The 19,288-nt window shown below is 54.6% G+C and overlaps 2 protein-coding genes across 4 annotated transcripts in view; both read left to right on the top strand.

Annotated features, from left to right (window-relative positions):
* The window catches only part of Stk40 (serine/threonine kinase 40), a 44,583-nt gene extending 33,391 nt beyond the window's left edge, over positions 1 to 11,192 (top strand). The window contains exons 7-11 of the mRNA XM_005317821.4: positions 1,231 to 1,346; positions 6,836 to 6,980; positions 7,073 to 7,192; positions 7,553 to 7,637; positions 8,875 to 11,192. Of these exons, the coding sequence (XP_005317878.1) occupies positions 1,231 to 1,346; positions 6,836 to 6,980; positions 7,073 to 7,192; positions 7,553 to 7,637; positions 8,875 to 9,093 (685 nt within the window). The 3' untranslated portion in view covers positions 9,094 to 11,192. The remainder of the gene's footprint in view (positions 1 to 1,230; positions 1,347 to 6,835; positions 6,981 to 7,072; positions 7,193 to 7,552; positions 7,638 to 8,874) is intronic.
* Positions 11,193 to 16,860: 5,668 nt separating this feature from the next.
* Eva1b (eva-1 homolog B) lies at positions 16,861 to 18,958 on the top strand. 3 transcript variants are annotated; one of them, XM_078025925.1, is made up of 4 exons: positions 16,861 to 16,914; positions 17,245 to 17,574; positions 17,929 to 18,024; positions 18,289 to 18,491. In XM_078025925.1, exons 1-4 carry the CDS (start codon positions 16,876 to 16,878, stop codon positions 18,346 to 18,348), a joined length of 525 nt encoding a protein of 174 aa, XP_077882051.1. In that variant the 5' UTR covers positions 16,861 to 16,875; the 3' UTR covers positions 18,349 to 18,491. The 3 variants fall into 3 exon arrangements, with proteins under 3 accessions (XP_077882051.1, XP_005317876.1, XP_040144319.1); XM_005317819.4 differs by lacking the exon at positions 16,861 to 16,914 and having other exon boundaries at positions 17,435 to 17,574; positions 18,289 to 18,958; XM_040288385.2 differs by lacking the exons at positions 16,861 to 16,914; positions 17,245 to 17,574 and adding an exon at positions 17,659 to 17,788 and having other exon boundaries at positions 18,289 to 18,958.
* Positions 18,959 to 19,288: the final 330 nt, after the last annotated feature.

Genomic DNA, 19,288 nt, shown 5'->3' with positions numbered 1-19,288 from the left:
GGGCCAATTGCCCAAAGCTCCATTCTCCCAGCCTGCCTGAGGACCCCAAGTGGCCTCACCAGCTCACAGGGCCTGCTCTCTGGAATGGACTGCCCTTAATAGAAGACCTCACCCCCAGTAGTAGGTGGAGAGTCGGGGGTGGGGAGCCTTGGACAGTAGTTTGGAGCCTAGAAAGGGCCACTGAAGACTCAGTCCTAAGTGGATGGGCTGTCCCCCTGCATTTAGGCTCCTTGTCACCCAGCCACCCTGCATCTACACCAGTGTGCGCCCTCTGCCACAAAGAGGAGCAAGCCAAGTTCTGTTTGCTCATAAGAATAAGGGGTCTCTCGCCATCTGCTGGTTCCATTTGTTGACAAAGATCCTGCTGTCCTGGAATTGCCCAGAAAGGTTCCCAGGCCATCCTTCTAATGCCAGGATCTGCCAGGCATGCTCTAGCCTGTAGTGGGGTTTTGGAAAGTCAGAGTAACTGCAGGCATGCTGTTGCTCTGTGCAGTGACAGGTGTGCTGCTCTCCTTCCCTGGTGTCCTGTCAGCCTCTGAGGATTGCAGGGATGAGGAGAGTGTTGGGGTGGTTCAGGCTTTTTTTGGCCCCTGTGCTGTGGCTGATTGAATGCCAGCACAGGCCAGAGGCTCCTTGGAGAAACCCAGCACCCACCAGAAAGGCTGGGCTGTGCTGTGCTATTAGCAGGGTCCTTGGCACCATCACAGTGTAGGACCAGCTTCCACATTGTCCCAGGGCACGTGGAAAGTGTACCTGCAGAACCAGGATCCTCGAGTGTGCTCATCCCTGTGCTCCTTGATGTGCTAGGTTCCCCACCCGGGGAGGCACACTCCAATGTGTGAATGAAGGAATCTAACTAAATTTCTAGATCACTCCCAACCTAGAATATCATGTGAGGCTGTTTTGGAGAAATCTCTGAAAATTGTTCTAAGCAAGCCCTGGTCTGTACCCCCTGAGCCTCAGCCAGAGTGCCAGGTTCAGAGAAAGCCCCTGCAACACAGAGGGTAGAGCAGCACAGATTCTTGCTGGACATTTCGGCAGGTGGCCAGAAAAGGATGTGATTAGGATTTCTATGCTCCCTGGGATGGAGGCAGCTGTTTTGCCTTTTGAAGAGAAGCCTACTGGCTTTGTTCAGGATTAATGGCTGGCCCAGCCGGGGTGCCCCACTTTTGTCTAGTACACCTGACTATTGACACCAAGATTTGTTCACCCTCTACCTCCCTTTCCCAGGACACATCGGATAACCATCACTAACTTCTGCCTCGGGAAGCATCTTGTGAGTGAGGGGGACCTGCTGAAGGACCAGAGAGGAAGCCCTGCTTACATCAGTCCTGATGTGCTCAGCGGTACGTGTGGGCTTCACATAGGCAGGCTCTGCAGCAGTGCACACGCTGAACAAGTGTCGCCTGTCAGCAGGCCCTGGGATAGGTACTAGAGCTTCACTGGTGGCCCAAACCAGTACTCTTCCTCCATATACAAAATCTGCAGTCTAGTGGAAGATGGACTGGTTACACTCATGCATGAGATTAGTGCTAGGAGATTAATGCTAGAATTTCACAGAGACCCTAAGAAGGCACTTGCAGGGCTTTCCCAGTAAGTGACATTTAAGCTGCAATCTTTTTTTTTTTTTTTAAACATTTATTCTTTAGGTGGAGATGGACACAACACAATGCCTTTATTTGTATGTGGTGCTGAGGATCAAACCTGGGTCCCGCCCATGCTAGGCGAGCACTCTACCACTGAGCCACAATCCCAGCCCCTAAGCTGCGATCTTAAAGAGAACTATGAACTCCTTGGGGCGGTGGTGGGGGGGTGGTGGTGACAGGGCTGCCAGTGACCTGGCTTAGGCTGAGTATCCCAGAGGTAGCATGGTACACTGGAAGAACTTCAGACTCTCAGACAGTGAGCTTAGTTGATGGGAGTTGGAGAGAGGTGGGCAGAGGCCTGATCACACGAGTTCAATCAACATGGGCTGTTGAGAAACACCATTTGTCTCAGGTGTGAAAGGAAGCTGCTGAGCCAGCCTCAACCAGGTACACCTCAGTGGACTTCATGCATCCATTCTGCTCGTCCTTGCTGGGCCTACCAGATCCTTTGTTCTATAAGTCTAGTTCTAGGAACTTTTTTTCCCCAGTACAGGGGATTGAACCCAGGGATGCTCTGCTCCTGAGGATACTCCTCAGCCTTTTATGTGTGTGTGTGGGGGATTGAACCCAGGGCCTTGTGCAAGCATTCTACCAACTGAGCTATATCCCCAGCCCACCCCAGCCCTTTTTATATTTCATTTTGAGACAGGTTTTTACTAAGTTGCACCGGCTATCTGCAGTCATGAGATCTTCCTGAGTTGCTGGGACTGCAAACGTGCATAGCCATCCTTAGCTGCTCTAGGTACTTTGGATGTAGCAGTGAATAAGCAGATGAACACTGCTGCCCTCAGGGAGCTCCCTTCGTACGGAGATGAAGCAGGCAGTACACAAATATGTAAACTGTTGAGCTGTCACCTGCTGTCATATATCCAAGTGGCAGGCACTGTGCTAAGCACATGGTGTACATAATTTGCTTAGAACCACACAGCTACCCTGCACGGGAAATAGCCCAAGTCCCTTTTAATAGATGAGGAAACCAAGGCTTAGAGAGATGACATTTCTTGTTAAAATATCATAGCTAAGGGGTTGGGGATGTGGCTCAAGTGGTAGCACGCTCGCCTGGCATGCGTGAGGCACTGAGTTCGATCCTCAGCACCACATAAAAATAAAGCTACTGTGTCCACCTACAAAAAACTAAAAAAACAAATATTAAAAAAAAAATCATAGCTAACAGTAAACCTGAAAACTGAGCCTCGTTTCAGGGATGCCTCCCATTAAGCCCCATGCCCCTATTCCACTGTAGACTCTGTTTCCTTCCCTGTTCCCCTGGTCCTCTGCAAAATTGGATCCCTCCAGTCCTGGTCCCTTAGGAACCAGGGACTTAGACCATCTCTCATTCAGGTCATCCCCAACACACTTGTTTTTGTTTTGTTTTGTTTTTTTTTTTTAGAGTTACAGAGAGAGAGAGAATTTTTTAATATTTATTTTCTAGTTTTCGGCGGACACAACATCTTTGTTGGTATGTGGTGCTAAGGATCGAACCCGGGCCGCATGCATGCCAGGCGAGCGCGCTACCACTTGAGCCACATCCCCAACCCCCCCCCAACACACTTGTATGCACCCTCTTCTTGCAGCAACAGGACCAGCCTCTTCCCAAGTCACATGTCATCCTGGGAGCAGGCTGCTGTGACTTGCCACAAACATTTGTAACCCCTTGGAAGCCTCTCTTGAGCTGTGGCCTTCTGCTGGAGAATGCATGATGACCAGTAAGTCATCATCCTCCACCAGAGCTTCCCATGTGCCGGGGACAGTGTTGCCACACCCCAGGCCTGGGCATTTTGGATGGACTCCCAGCTTCTGCTGGAAGAATTTGGGTGCCAGGGATGCATCCTAGCTTGCTGAGCACAATCCTCCATGACAGTCCCCAAAGCATCCCTATAGGTGACAGAGCCAGGAAGGTTAGCCAGGCTTCTCCCTCACTCAGGAATGTGAGGTGGGGTCTGAGACATCTGCAGGACTTGGATTGGGGACCAGCTCTTGGTCAAGGCTCCTCCTTGGTGGTGCTATGCAATGGTGGCCTCCATGCTGCTACCTGTGACCTCTCTGGCTGCTGTTCTAGACTTGTGCTAGTATTCGTGGAGAGGGAAACAAAGGAACCTGCTGCACCAGAAAGAGTCATAGGCAAGAGAACCAGAGGCCTGGGTCATGTGACCTTAGCCCTCTGTGCCTTTCTCTGTACCTCAGTCTCTTCCTGGATTAGAAGCTGAAGTACCAGTGCCACCATGTGCCCCAGGTCTGCCAATTCATTTATTCTTTATGCTAAGCACAGCCCAGGACATCAGGCACAGGGCTGTGAAAATGGAGACCTCAGGAAAAGTTCTCCTTCCCACTTAGATGCCCTTGCACAAGGCCCTGGGTTCAGTTCCCACACCACACACACACAAAAGATGTCTGGGCTGGGGTTGTGGCTCAGAGGTAGAGTGCTTACCTGGCATGTGCGAGGCCCTGGGTTCAATCCTCAACACCACATAAAAATAAATAAACAAAATAAAGGTATTGTGTCTAACCAAAAAATAAATATTAAAAAAAAAAAAAAAAAGATGTCCTTGCAGAATCTGCTTGGTCCTCTGATCCTCAAGGTCTTATTAGGTCCAGGTCAGGGCAGAAGTTGCGGGTGTGTTCCTGTGGGCCAGCTCAGGCCCTCAGGTCCTGGCAGCAGGAGGTGACCTACTAGGTACTAACAGTAAACCTGAAAACTGAGCCTCGTTTCAGGGATGCCTTCCATTAAGCCCCATGCCCCTATTTCACTATAGACTCTGTTTCCTTCCCTGTTCCCCTGGTCCTCTGCAAAATTGGATCCCTCCAGTCCCTCTCTGAAGGAGAGGCAGAGCCTTTTGGGGAGCCCTATGTTCTATATGGGGACCCCATTTTTTGATGCAGAGTCTGGGGAAGGGAAGAGAGTTGTCCTCAAATTGACCAAGGGATTGGTGACAAGTCACTCCTGTTCCTCTTGAGCACCAAGCCCTGGAAAGGTCCAGGGATACTGCAGCCTTGAGAGAACTTGGGAGGGGCTCGTCTCTACAGAACCACCTGCCATACAGTCAAAGCAGATGCTTCCCCCACACAGCCAATGCAGCTGGCAGTAGCATCATCCCCTTAACAGATGTAGAGACAGGCTCTGATAAGAAGGTTCCATGGTACTCCATGAAGGTGCAAACCAAGGCCTGTGCCACCACTTCCATGTACATCACATTCCCATCTCCTTAAGCTTCTGACCTTCACTGGGCCTAATAAGACCTTGAGGACCAGAGCCCCCTGCCCCAAAGGCATCCTCAGCTACCCAGAATGCTTTGGGGTCTGAACAACCCACTACAGGTGACCCAGAAAAGTGGTGTTGCCCAGGCAGTGCTGGGCTCCTAGTGAAATGACAAGTGTCCAGAAGCATCTCTTCCACACCATAGAGAGCTAAGTTGTCTGTGGGGATTTGGACTGCCTCAGCCTCCAGTCCACAGGATATATCATAGGCCTGGACTGGGAAGGGGCTTGGAAGGCTTCAGTGGTTCTCACATTTTGCATTTGCGACTGACCAGTGAGAGGTGCTCTATTGCGGAATGGAGAGATAATTGGTTGCCCTGAAAATAGGAAAGTAACAGGCCTTTTGCAGTTAGACATGGGCCACTCACCTGCTGTGTGGCCTTGGGCAGATAACTTTGCTGTTGCCTGACTGTCATCCAGTTGTGAAGGACAGTTAGTAAAATGAGTGTTTCTTCCAGTGCTGTCAAAAAGCAAGGACTCAGCTGGGTGTGGTGGCACACATCTGTAATCCCAGGGGCTCAGGAGCCTGAGGCAGGAGGATTGAGAGTTCAAAGCCAGCCTCAGCAAAAATGAGACACTTAAGCAACTCAGTGAGACCCTGTTTCTGAATGAAATATAAAATAGGGCTAGGGATCTGACTCGGTAGTCAAGTGCCCCTGAGTTCAATCCCCAGTACTTTAAAAAAAAAAAAAAAAGTAAGGACTCCATTAGAATTAGAATCTGCTTCCTTCTTTCCTAGTGTCTTAGTCCATTTTCTGTTGCAATAACCATGTGCCAGAGACTAGCAATTTATGAAGAATAAAAGTTTATAAGCTAGGGCTGGGGTTGTGGCTCAGTGGTAGAGTGCTCGCTTGCATGCTTGAAGCACTGAGTTCCATCCTCAGCACCACATAAATGTAAAATAAAGATGTTGTGTTCACTTAAAACTAAAAAATAATCATTAAAAAATTTTTTTAAAAGAGTTCAAGCTAGACATGGTGCTGCACGCCTATCATCCTGGCCTATTTTGGGAGGCTGAGGAAAAAGGATCACAACTTCAAAGCCAGCCTGGACAACTTAGTGATACCCTATGGCAAAGTAAAAATAAGGGCTAAGGAGGGCTGGGGATATAGTTCAGTTGGCAGAGTGTTTGCCTCACATGCACAAGGCCCGGGGTTCAATCCCCAGCACCACACACATACACCAAAAAAAAAATACGGCTGAGGATGAGCTCAGTGGCACAGCACCTCTGGGTTCAATCCTCAGAACTGCAAAATAAAAACAAAGCAACACAGAGTCAGACTGGTTTATAACAGATCCCCTCAAGATAGTCCAGAAATCCCATCAGTCCAGGTGAATCGGAATGAGATTTCAGTGAACCTGAATGGGACATTCAAACCATGGCACAGAGTAAGGAAACTGCAGCACAGAGGTTGACAAAGCGAATGTTCAAGTCTGTTCTGGGCACTGGACTCAGCAGGGAGCACAGCATAGCCAGTGCCTGCCTCTGAGAACTTGCCTTCCGGTGGGGGAGCTGGAAGTGACATAAGAAGGTGGCAATCCGTGCCATGAAGGAACCACGGGGTGAGAGGAGAGCAGTGGGGAGTGGGAGTGGTTGACTTGCCCAGAGCCACATGGCTGTTCTGTAAACATTGACCACTTGCTTTGGGAGCCTCTCTGCTGCCACCAAGTCAGACCCAGTTCCTAGGGGCTTGTAGTTTGTCAGAGCAGGTGGCATGGTGGAGCGTGATTCCTCCCTACACAGATGAGGGGGTCAGGAAAGGTATTGCCTATGGAGCCAGGTTTCCTGGCGACAGGGACTCCAAGCAGAAGGGGACCAGGAGTGAGAATGGCAGCTGGAGAGACACCCAGGTGAGATTGTAGGCACTAGCTGACCAGCTGAGGGGTGTCTGTGGTCTTTTTTTGCCACTGAGTTTGGTGTTCTCTGCCCCCAGGCCGGCCATACAGGGGCAAACCGAGCGACATGTGGGCCCTGGGTGTGGTGCTTTTCACCATGCTCTACGGGCAGTTCCCCTTCTACGACAGCATCCCACAGGAGCTCTTCCGCAAGATCAAGGCCGCTGAGTACACCATTCCCGAGTGAGTCCTGCGTCCAGGGAGGGGATGGTCCTGCCCTGTGGGCTCATAATGGGTGCCCTGCTGAGCCCTCTTTCCTCCATCTCTGTGGTCAGGGATGGACGTGTCTCTGAGAACACTGTGTGTCTCATCCGGAAACTGCTGGTCCTTGACCCCCAGCAGCGCCTGGCTGCTACCGATGTCCTGGAAGCCCTCAGTGCCATCATTGCATCATGGTAAGTGGGCTGGCACTGGGCTGAGCACCCAGATGTCCTGTCTGTCCTGTGCAGAAAAGAGGCCACTCTGAGCCCATTTCTCTGCCAGTCAGATGTCCAGATTTTCCCAAAGGGCAAGATTGGGAGGGTGTAGGCAGAGTGCAAGACAGAGCCCCTCCCGTTGGGCCAGATCCTGCCAGCTGTGGGATGGGCATTGCCTGAGTTCCCACCACGCCACAGGAAGAGCATTTCTTCTTTATTGGATGAGCAAATGAGCTCAGAGAAGCAGTCAGTTGTATCAGGCCAGAGTGTCTTACCCCAGCCAAGCCTGGAGCAGTGGGGGCTGCCTGGAGCCAGCTTGACCAGTCTGCCTTCCTTCAGGCAGTCCCTGTCATCTCTGAGTGGGCCTTTGCAAGTGGTTCCTGACATCGATGACCAGATGAGCAATGCAGACAGCTCCCAGGAGGTGAGTGGGGAGGGCAGATGGGGAGGGTTCCAGGCGGCAGCCCCTCGCAGGCACAGGGCCTCCTCAGCTTCTCCCCAGCCCTTGGAGTGGGGAAGGAGAAAAGTGTCCCACCTGAGCTGCCGCAGCCTGCCTGTGTCCTCCTCAGCTAGCCCTCCCATGGTCCCATTACCAGCTTCTGGGAGGCCCACAGCAGGCAGCCCTGCCTGGCCCTCTGAGCTTCCTCTTCCTGCTCAAGTCACATTTCTCTGCCCCTCTGACTCACTGGGTTCTTTCTCACTCTTCCTGCTTTTCATTTTCCAGATGATTCATTCATCCCTATTTTCTCTTCTCCCGGTTCCCTACGCTGGAGAAAGTGCTAGGCCTTAGTTAGGGTAGGGACCTGAGCACCAGGCAGAAACCGTAAGTGATCATAGGCTGCCCCCTCATAGCAGGGCTTGGCCGAGCCCTGGAATACTCTGTAAGCACCTCGTCCCTTCCTGGCCTACCTTGGCAAGCAGTGGGCGGGCAGGAGCAGGAGGATCCATGCCTGGGACCACAGCAAAGCATCTAGGCCCTTGAGAAGAGAAAGTTTCAGGCCTACCCTCCACCCCCCACCTTCCCTGGGCTGTTGAGCAGCTGAAATCATCGTCACTAGCACGCACCGAGTGCCCACCACAGTATGTCTCAGTCAGCCCTCCCCACGGCCTGTGTTCTTATCCCGTTCCCAAGGGTAGAAGTAGGTTCAGAGAAAATGATTTCCCCAAAGTCACACAGCTTTGAAGAAGTTAGAGCTGAACCTTGAACCCAAGTCTGATTCTAAAGCCCACTTCCCCTGTGATGACTGGTGCAGTTTCAGTCACTGCCTGCCTGTGTCTGGGGAGCCCAGCAGCGGGCCCCATGTGTAGGACTGATAGAAACACCCGGGCCTTGCTCTTACCCTTGGTCTACACTGGCCCCTGTCAGGGCTCAGAGAATGTTTGTGAGGGGAGACAGCCACTCCCCTCACAGTGAGGAAGCTAATGTCACCTCTCTTGGGTGAGTAGGAAAGGGCACAGGTGTGTGCTGCAGCGATGCCCAGGGGCAGCCAGCAGTGTGCCGTGCCATCAGCCAGAGGCCAACACTCAGGGACCCACACATGGCTCCAGGCTCAGTGGCGCCCAAAGTACGGTGTCTAGGAAGGACCTCAGGAGCCAGGTGCCATACTCACCGTCTTCTCTCTCTGCTGCCCTCTTTGTTTTGGTCCCTCTGGGCCTCACAGGCAAAGGTGACAGAGGAGTGCTCTCAATACGAGTTTGAGAACTACATGCGGCAGCAGCTGCTGCTGGCCGAGGAGAAGAGCTCCATTCACGAGGCCCGGAGCTGGGTGCCCAAGAGACAGTTCGGCAGCGTGCCACCAGTGCGACGGCTGGGCCACGACGCACAGCCCATGACCTCTTTGGACACCGCCATCCTGGCACAGCGCTACCTGCGGAAATAGCAGCCTCAGCCAGGGGCACCAGCCCCAGCACCACCTCTTCCGGCCGCCAGCCCTGTTGAGGCTGGGCCCTATAGTGCTGGACTCTCCCAGGCTGCAACAGGGATAGGGCAGGGACAGGGACAGCCCAGGTCACATGTGGGGTCAGCAGAGGTACCACGAAGCTACCTTTTGGAATGATTGCTTGATTGTTTGGTTTTTAAATCTGAGAGGCCTAGATGACTAATCTGCTTTTAATCATGACATTTTAATCTACCTCTGTCTCTAACCACGCTGTCTCTGGACTGAGCGACAGGAGGAGGGAGCCCACCCACTCCCCCAAGCCCTGATCCAGCTGGCGTCTGCCCGGCTTGGGGGCTGCTGCTCCCCACAGTCAAATAAGCTGAAAGTGCAGCTCGCTGCTGGCTCCCAGAATGAGTGCCACCCCCCACTTCCCAGTCCCCCCAGTCTGCGCCATCCCTCCCTTCTGACCCCTGGCCCCTCAATCCGAGCTTTGGAAAACCTTCACCTCATCTTATTCAAATATATTTATTTTTTTACTGAAACCAAGTTCTCTCCCATCCTTAGGTGGCTCAGCCCATGGCCAGTCCCTGTCCCCAGCCTGGCTGGACAGCAGGGGTCCATGGCCCACATGTGGGCTCCCTCCACACCTCCAGGCAAAGAGGGGTCCTCCTTGCTGGACCTCTGCTCCCAGCCCACTGGGCTTGTGTCCAGTGATGGGAGTTCTTTCTAAACTTGGCTTTCTCTCATCTCAGTAGCTTTTCTGAGGTGTTGCACATGCGTGTTAGCCCTGCTTCCTTCTCTATCCTTCATGTGGTACCAGTTAACATGGAGCCCAATGTGAAGGGAGCCTGTGACTGGGCTGGGGAGGGTACTGTGGGCCTGGCTGGGGACAGGGCCCTGTTTGCATGCTGTCTTGCCTCCACCCCTGGTGTTTGGAGAATGAACTGTGGGGTGTCTCCCCTCCCACCTTGCCTCAGTAGATGGTGTGTCTCCCCCGACAGACCCTGGCCAGGGGCCTCCATGGGGTAGGAGGCTTGTGGAGAGAATCACAGGGGTTGAGGACCTGCCCGCCTGGCCTGAGAACAGCCCTGCTGCCTCTTGAGCCAAGATTTTGAAGTGGATGCCCGTCTTGCCAGAAATGCTGTTCTCACCAGAATGCCCTCCTCTCCCCGTTTCCCTCACTGAACCTTGGCTCTTTCTGGTGCCAAGCAAAGGCCCTTCCCCAGAGGCCTACCTGCCGTGTATCCTCAGAGAGTCTGAGTGTCCCCTTCGGGCAGTGTAAGGCCCTTTCTACCTGTCCTTGCTCCCCATTGGGGATGCAACAATGTTTCCCAGAGTGTGAGCTGTCCACCCCCCAACACAAGGGGGGAAAAAAACTGACTCACTGTGAGTGACCTTGGGCAAGTTCCCAAACCTCCTTGTGCCTCAGTTTCCCCATCTGGAAAAAATGGGGCCACCTCTTGCCAGCAGTAGCAGGGCTGCCCACGCCCCTTCCTTCCCATGCTCCCAATCCAGCACTTGGGCGCCTTGTGCCTCTGCCTTGGTGGGTCTGTGGGAGCCCACCTGAGCTCAGCACTTACTCCCTGAGCACCCAGCTCTGCCTCTAGCTCAGCCGTCCAGCCGCTGAGAGCCAGGGCATGGTGCTGTGGGGTGGGGAGGCCTCTTTTCTATATTTATTTGCTAAAGAAAATTCTCCTAAGGGAGCAGAAATGTTAGTCGGCCTGGGCTCCCAGCCCTGTGACTGTCCTCCAGTGAGGCTCTGAGGCCTGGCCAGGGCCTGCCTTGGCAGGGCCTCTGCCCAGCAGCCCCTTGGGCCTGCTTTCCATGTGTGATTTGTCTCCTTTTCAAAGCAATATCCTCAGGTCTGCAAAACCCTAGCAGACAGACTGGTTCCTTCCAAGGTCAACCCGTGCGTCTGGTTACACTTCTGGTGAAACAAATGAGAGGAGATCGGGTCTGCCCTCACTGGTGTCACACACTGGGAGAAGTCCTATTGTAAAGAAAATGGAAAAAGTCACAAAAAAGTTTGTATAAAGACATATTTTTGTACTACATGGGGACTCTTCCTGCATGTCAGCAATAAAACTTCCTGATCTGGAGCCACTGTGGCCTGTATGTCTGCCGTTCTTGCCCTGCTCCATGCCTCCCTCTCTGGCCCCCACCCCACCCTGTCCCTTCCCATTCCAGCAAGGCAGGTCCTGGCAGCTCTGGGCTCTGCTAGAAGGGGCACCCCAACCCCAACCAGCAAGTAGCACCCTGTGTTCAGGTGGCCAGAACAGGGAGGGGACTCGGTACAGCCCCCATTCTCCCAGGCCTTTGTCCAGCCTCTAGCTAAGTCTTGGGATGAAAGCTGCCTGCTTGACCTGGCCAGGCAGGAGGGGTCCCAGAGCCTCTGCAACTGGAGAGTTCTGATTCTTTCCGTCAAAGACTGGTGTGGCCAGAAAGACTGCCCACATGTCCATGCCTGTCCAGGGCAGCTGGGATTAGAAGGGCCAGACCAGGCCTTTTCCTGCACCACCCTCCCTGCCCTCCCCTCCGTAGGAAGCCCAGGGGGTTCCTTCCTTCCTTCCTTCTCGTGCCTAAATTTAAACTGTAGATTGTATTTCCTGAGCAGTGAAGCTAGAGGTAAGCCAGCCCCTCCCTCCGCCAGACCCTCACCTAGGCCCAACAAAAAAGGGGCAGATCCTTTCTGGGCAGGTGTCTAAAGCAAGAGATGCTTCCCCAAGAGGTATGAAGGCCCTGGTACCTGCCCTTGCTCCAGGACAGCCCCTCTGCCACCAGTCCCCTCGCCCCATGTCTGCCGACAGCCCCTTTCCACCCCAGCAGCCCAGGTGTCTTTGGTTCCACCTGTTACCTTTGGTCCATACCCTGCTTATCCTGGATACCCACCCTGTCGGGAGGTGCCATGGCTCCCAGCCCACCCCACTGCACCTGGACCTGAATCCACTCGCCGTCCCACTCCTGCCCTTCCACCCCTCCAGTCTCAGTGTGCAGATGGCTCCCGGGCACCTACACAGTGCCAGGCTTATGTTCAGCGACACAAGGCTGCAAGTCCCTTGCAGGCAGGGTTTTGTCTTGCTCACCCCTGTGGCCTTGGCACGAACTAGGCCTGACACAGTGGCACACACAACTGTGGATTTATTGATCAGAAAGGGGATTGTTTGTCTTCCCCAAGTTATTACTGGGCTCCCTGGAAGCAAGGTAGGTACCCCAAAGTGGATGTGATCGGCCTCCTCTGCTCCTGAGAGGTCAAAACAAAGTAAGAACTGAGAAGTTTCCATCCCTTTTGGCCACCCCCGGCCTCCAGGGTCCTCAGGGAGAGTAGTTTCAGAGAAGCCAGACTTACTGCCGGCCGAGCTGTCTAAAGTGGGAAAGGAAGTGAGGAAACGGAGCCCTGGTGGCTGAGCTGTCCCAGCTCCAGAGCCAAGTCAGTCTGTATCTGTCTCTCTTCCCGGCCACCCCAGCCCTGCCTTTAATCAGCCCCCAGCCCCTACTCCAGCATTAACCCTCTCCTTCCTCCTTCTCTGGGCTTTGGCACAGGCACCAGCCGGCGGGCAGATTGTGCCTTCTAAACTCCTCACAGCCCTCCAGTGGCTTCCGCCCCATGCAGGAATCCAAAGGCCCTCATGGCTCCTGAAGGTCCACACTGAGGCTCCCGCCTGCCACCTCCTGACTCCTCACCCCTCTCCTTCACCTATTCTGTCCCTATCGCACAGGGCTCCCATCCCAAGCCGCCGGCACAGCTTCCACCCTAGCCTTGGCACTGGCACCCTTTCCAGAAGTCTCTTCCCCCAGATATCCACCTGCACAGCTCCCACCCTTTTGGCATTTTGCTGCTCAGAATGTCACCTCAGATCCTTCCCTCGCTACACCTACCTGGTCTTCTGGAACCCTTATTTGTTGTTCACTGTGCACATCAAAACCTGACCTGCCACCCAATTAGTGATTCTCCCAAACTCAATTGCTGAGCTGCTTGGAGGACAGCAAGAATCTTTTCTGTCATCTACTGGAGTTGGGTGTGGGAGGGGAGTGCAGTAGTCACCACAATGACTTGGGGTCAGTGATCTCGGACAACCCCATGAGGACACCAGACTCTGCAGCCTGCACAACATAAGGGGAAACCTGCTTATAATGACCAGAGCCAGGATCCAACTCCATCGCACACATAGACAAAGGGCACAACATAATAAATGTTGAATTTTCTGGGAATCTAACTGCTGGGTAGAGTGGGGGAAATTCGTACTTTACATTGTTCAGAACCTTAGCCAGGTTCATTTCACACAATACAACTGCAGTATTCCAGCATCTGCCTGCATACAGGTGTCGCCCTCCAGCAAGGGGTCATTCCAAAAATCCACATCATTCCTTTTTATCTTCTATCACAGGACAAAAAAAAAAAAAATCCATCATACATTTTAAAAATATATTTTTAAATTGTTGATGGACCTTTATTTTATTCATTTATTTATATGCAGTGCTGAGAATCGAACCCAGTGCCTCACACGTGAGGCAAGCTCTCTACCACTGAGCTACAACCCCAGCCCCATCCTACGTTTTTTAAATTAGATGTTAAGGTCAGTATACTAGCCATGGTCTTCATCGCAGGAGCTTCGCTTTCCTCCTGTCAAATGGGATTTGTGCTTCGAACCACACAGGGAACATCGGGCACCAGGAGGGGACTTAGTATCCATTTCTATTCCTTCTCCTTGTACCCTGGTCTCAGCAGCTGTCCTGGGCATTGGGGGAGTGGAAACACGCAGAGCACTGGGCAGGCCTCAGGAAGCCCTGTGTGAGGCCCCGTCTTGCCTTCATCCAAAACCCACCATTGTGGTTGGGGGAGGACCAGTGTCAGCAGCAGAGCAGCCAGAGCCAGCCCCCGCTGGGCCACAGGGGGAGGGAGCAATGCTTTGCTTTGGTCCCTGAACGGCTACACACCACGAGGCCCCTCCCCACAGTCTGGATCTCAATCCCTTTGACCTCCCATGGAGACCTGTCTTTCCGGTTTCCTCTTAGGAGCGTTCTGTGCTTTACAAAGTGACAAATCCCAGTCTCCCAGGAAGATAGGAGAGAAGTAGCCAGCAGGAGGGTAACCTGACGGGCAGTAGCTAAATTCTGGGGAGACATGGGAGGTGATAGGAAGGAGATTAGCACATGGATATGCAGGCAGGAAATAAGCGAGACAGGCCTGTGACAGACATGCAGAGGGATCCCAGCCACAAGACTGAAGCAGTGGCTGAGCAGATCTATAGGCAGGATGGCAAGGGAGGAGAAGCAGGCAGGGACAGGCAGGCAGCCACAGGGCAGATGGACTGTGCAGATGACACTGGTTGAAGGTTTCAGGCACCTTCCCCAGGGCCTCTAGGAGCCACCCTGTCTTCTCAGAACCCTCTAGGGCAACACTGCCACTTCTCCCACCAGGCCTGGCTTGGCTCTATGCATCCCCCTGTGGAAGGTTACACTCTGGACACTGTGTGTCCCTCTGTATAGGGACCAGCAACTGTCAATACTCACCTTATTCCAGCATAGCCACCTGCTTCCCCAGGGCTGAGTCACACCTGACCCATGGCAAACACACACATCCCTTGCCAACCCAGACACAGACACGCCTTTGCCTACGGGTAGAGGTGCACAGAGATCTGTACAGCACAGAGATGAATGGCAACAGCTTTACAGAAACATATCCTAGGCTTTGCACCTGCACACATCCAGACAAGCGTGCATGTTCACACTCTCAGAAGCACAAGCAGGTGCCACATAAACCGAGGTGCATACCCCTCAACGCATGTGGTTATACAGCAAAGCCACGGCACACACCAATACTCAAGTAGATGGCGGGTACTAAACATGTCAACACATTCCCAACAATAGAGCAACTATACTATCTGTGCCATCAGCCCGGCACTTGCATGCCTTGAAGAGGTAGGACATAAACCATGGAAACCTACCAGCATCGCTGACAACGTCACCGTGTTGCCCAAGCCAAGGTTCAGATTCTGGGCGCATTTTTTTTTTACCGCTCAGTCCCATGTAACGCAGCTGCTCATGTCCTTGCTCTTGCCTGTTTTATCTCCCACTTCGCTGGACTTTTGCAGACTCCTCCAGGTAACCCAGAGTTGGGTGTGGAGGGTTCATGCTGTAGACAGATTTCTTCTCTCTCTACTCCTCCGCCCTAGATGATCCACCACTAATTGGGTGTTAAATCTACCTTGTTTCCTGACTGGAAATGGTACCTGGGTCTTGGGGTTCCACCTGCCTCTGTGATCCCTCCACCCAGGTATATAATGGGCACCTCAAATCCAACATCTAACATGAAATTCTCACTTTCCCCAAAACCTGCTTCCCACATCAACTTCCCTCAGGTGCTTGGGCCCAAGATCAACACTAAATTCTTCCCTCCCTCATGTCCAAGTCCACACAGGAACTCCCTTCTAAACACCACCAGTCTCCTCTCTCTCCTCCGCCAGCCATCCCAATCGGGGGCCCTGGCAGTCACTTGCCTGGATGGCTACCAACCTGCTCACTGCTGCCTACATTCTTGCACCCCTGTGGCCCTCCCTACCCCAGCCACCACAGGGATCTTCCCAAATATCATGGGACCATGACACCTGCTTAAAGCTCTCCAGACCTCCTCACTACACTTATCATCAAAAGCAAGCCCCTGCATGGTCGCCCTCTCTGTCAGTCACTCTCTCGTGCCCACAGGTGCCCATACTGGTTTTTTGGTCCTGTGAGCCCTTTTCCCTTTTTCCTGCTGGGGATGCTCTCCTCCAGATTTTGGCTTGGCTGCCCCCTTGCAGGATTCAGGTCTCACTTCAAATGTCCCTGTGACCAGCAAACCCACCCCCACCCCCCACCCCCGTCCTTCACCCCATCCCCCTCGCCCACTCTCCTGTGCACACTTCACAGTACCCAAGACTATCTCCTCCATGCGTTCTTCCCAATTTAGTGTCAGCTCCAAGAGGACAAGGACTGGTGTCTTGTTTACTGCCAAATCCCCATTTTGAGGAAGGGCTAGGCACACACTCTCAGCAGTTGTTGACCAGGGGCTGTGTCAGTTTATACACAGGCATGCCCACCCCCGCAAACAGATTCAAGCACTATTAAATGGAAATAGGCAACCACACAGATGTGGGCAGAAATACCTCCAGGCCACCTCTTGAAGCAGAGTAAACAGTCACAAAGACATCCAGGTGGGCGTCAGTCCTAGTCACTTCCCCATCTAGATCTGCCCTCTACTTGAACCCAGTCTCAGGAGTGGTGGAGTGGGGGTCTGCGGCCTGGACAGGGAGGGGGTCGATGGCCCACAGGCCTCAGGCAGCGCCTTCAGCTATGTCTGCAATTTCCTCTCCCCCTTCCTTCCCTCCTCCTTTCTAAGACTCCCGCCAAGAAGGCCTCCCCCTCACCCCAGCTCCAACACCAGGGGGGGAAGCTATGGAGCAGGGAGGAGGGTACTGGGCAGAAAGAAAGAAGACCCCAGCTGCAACACTAATCACACATTGCATGCACACACCCCAACCCAAATGGAGAAGCATGTGTGTGTGTCCAGGCAGGTTTGGGGGGTGGGGGCATGCATTCTGCCACAGGGGTCTGTGAAGAGGAGCCCAGGAGCTCTTTTGCACAAGCAGAGGCCCCATGCAGGGTTTGGGTCTGCAAGCCTGGCCCCAGCCTGGCTCAACAATCCAACAATCATTAACCCTGCGCGACCAGATCAGAGCTGGGCCAGCTGGACACACTCATGCCTGGGCCTCGGGAGGAGGGGCTGAGAGCCTCCTTCCTTCCAAGATGGTTGAGGGCCTAGAGGTGCTGGCGACCTCTGCCCAGGTCTGGGAGAGATCGGGGAGGAGGGGCAGTATTCCCTGGATGCGGGAGGGAGCTTGGTCTGCCTGAGACCCCTGAAAGAAGTAGGGGAGAGGGAAATGGTTTGGAGCCTTAGTGCTCGGGTCAAAGAGCTGTGGGTTCAAAACCTGACCATCTGGTGAGGTTCTTGGGCCTCTCCATGACTCTGCTTACTTTATCTGCGAAGTGGAGATAAGGATACTCGCGTTCTAGGGTCGTTAGGAATAAATGGAGGACGTGTAAAGGGTTGAGCCCGCTGCTTGGCACCGAGGCAGAGAAGCGCGTTATTAATAACAGTGTTATTGTTGTTGTTAGTGGTGGCCTGGGGGCGGCCCCTGCCCGCGGCCTCCCCAGCGGCTTCCTGTGGGGGAGCCGACCGCCACCCCTCGGCGGCCGCGCGCTCCTCTCCCCTTCCTCTGCGGCGCCCTTCCTCCGCCTCCCGGGCCGCCCCGCCCCGCCCCTCCTCTTTCCTCCGAGGAAACTTTCCGCCGCTGGTCCATCGGCCGCGCTGCCGTCGCTGGGAGCCAAGCCGGGCGGGGCGGCTGGGACCGGACCGGGCGGGACCGGCGGGCCCCGGGTGTATGCGGCCGCCGGGACCCACGCCGGACCCGCCAGGGCCGGGCAGCCAGGGAACGGGCGCTGACGGTGAGTGAGTCGGGCCTCCGGCCCCCGGGCGAGATTCGGGAGGGCGGCCTCCCCTCCCCGGAGTCGTCACCAACCCGCATCCCGCCCCGGACGACGAAACCGGGCCTCCCGGGGACCCCACAGGTGGGCGGAGCCTCCTGCGGCTCTCCCGACTGCTCCCCAGGATGGAGGGGCGTCCGCGCCGGGAGGAAGGATTCCTCCTAACAGGACCCAGGTCTGCGACCAAGTTAGGGAGCCGCTTCCTGGGGTGGAAAGGGCCGCTCCTCCGTGGAGAGGAGCTGCCTAAGGGGCCAGCGGGTCAGAGCCAGCTCTGGGCTGGGTTGAAGGGGAGGGTTGACTTCGCTGACCTCGCAGGCTGACAGGGAAGCTGCCCCCGGAGCAGCATGGACGCCCCCCGAAGAGACATGGAGCTACTCAGCAACAGCCTGGCGGCCTACGCACACATCCGCGGTGAGGGCCAGGCGCAAGGGCCTTGGGGACAAGGACGCTTCCGCGCCCCTATACCACCCGATCGCTCCCCACCTTCGGGTCGCGCCCCACCTTCACGCCCCTGTCACCTGCTCCCTCCCCTCCCACCCTGATTTCCTGATGACTGTTCCCCGCCGTCCTTCAAATCGGGGTTACCTGGGGTGGGGGGGTACCGTCCTTGCCCCAAACCCAGAGTCTTTCCAAGTTGAAATGGTCCTTCCATGACCTCTGCCCTCTGTCCCCCAGCTAACCCCGAGAGCTTTGGCCTCTACTTCGTGCTGGGCGTCTGCTTTGGCCTGCTGCTGACCCTCTGTCTGCTGGTCATCAGCATCTCCTGCGCGCCCCGTGCGCGGCCCGGGGGTCCGGCTTCTCGCCGGGACCTCCGCAGCAGCACCGTAGAGCCTGAGGACGACGATGAGGATGATGACGACACGGTGACGCGACTGGGCCCCGACGACACGCTACCTGGCCCGGAGATGGCTACGGAGCCCGACGGACCCCTCAGCGTCAATGTTTTCACGTCTGCTGAGGAACTGGAGCGCGCGCAGCGGCTGGAGGAGCGTGAGCGGATCCTGCGCGAGATCTGGCGCACCGGGCAGCCAGACCTTCTGGGCACCGGCACCCTGGGGCCCAGCTCTACGGGCACACTGGGCCGCATGCACTATTACTGACGCCTTACTCCGGTGCATGGTGCATGGCGCTGAGTACTGGTCAGGCAACTGAGCCTAGAGCTGCCCTAGGACCTTTGGACTGCCTCACCCCCCTCACATTCCCCTGGTGCTATTGGATTTGGGCGCTACCTTCTGGGAGGCACCCTTCCCTGGGCCGGGTGGGAGGAAGATGCAAAGTCCCCACCTTGTCTCCTTAAGAAACGATGAAGAGGTGAAGTGACCAATGAAAGCTGCATTCTCAGTGACTCAGTCTCTCCCTCTGTTCCCTTGCTACTAGTGGTCCCCAGGACTGAGAGCCAACTCCACTCCTTTACCATACTACCACCTCGTTACACCCTGCCAGACCGACATGCTTGTTCCCACTTCACAGATAGCAAAAAGAGTCACACACCCTTGCTTCCACATTCCGACAGTCGCATTCCTTACCAGCGAACACCTGAGCACCTTGCCCTGGGCTCAGGCATCATTGCAACCACACAAGGTCTGGGGACCCTGACCTTGACGCTGAGGTCTTTCAGCCCCAATATAACTGTGTGCTTGAGGGGGCGGAGTTCATGTCTAAACCGAGGGTGCAT

The sequence above is a fragment of the Ictidomys tridecemlineatus genome, chromosome 11, assembly GCF_052094955.1.
Source record: "Ictidomys tridecemlineatus isolate mIctTri1 chromosome 11, mIctTri1.hap1, whole genome shotgun sequence".
Lineage (NCBI taxonomy): Eukaryota > Metazoa > Chordata > Mammalia > Rodentia > Sciuridae > Ictidomys > Ictidomys tridecemlineatus.
This window is presented reverse-complemented; position numbering and strand designations above follow the sequence as displayed.

Excerpts from the sequence above, each read along its gene's own strand:
- Eva1b (XM_078025925.1), top strand. The coding sequence starts at position 16,876 with ATGGTTGAGGGCCTAGAGGTGCTGGCGACCTCTGCCCAG. Across the intron at positions 16,915-17,244 it reads TGCTGGCGACCTCTGCCCAG|TGGTGGCCTGGGGGCGGCCC; the intron begins GTCTGGGAGAGA and ends TGTTGTTGTTAG. Across the intron at positions 18,025-18,288 it reads GGCCTACGCACACATCCGCG|CTAACCCCGAGAGCTTTGGC; the intron begins GTGAGGGCCAGG and ends TCTGTCCCCCAG.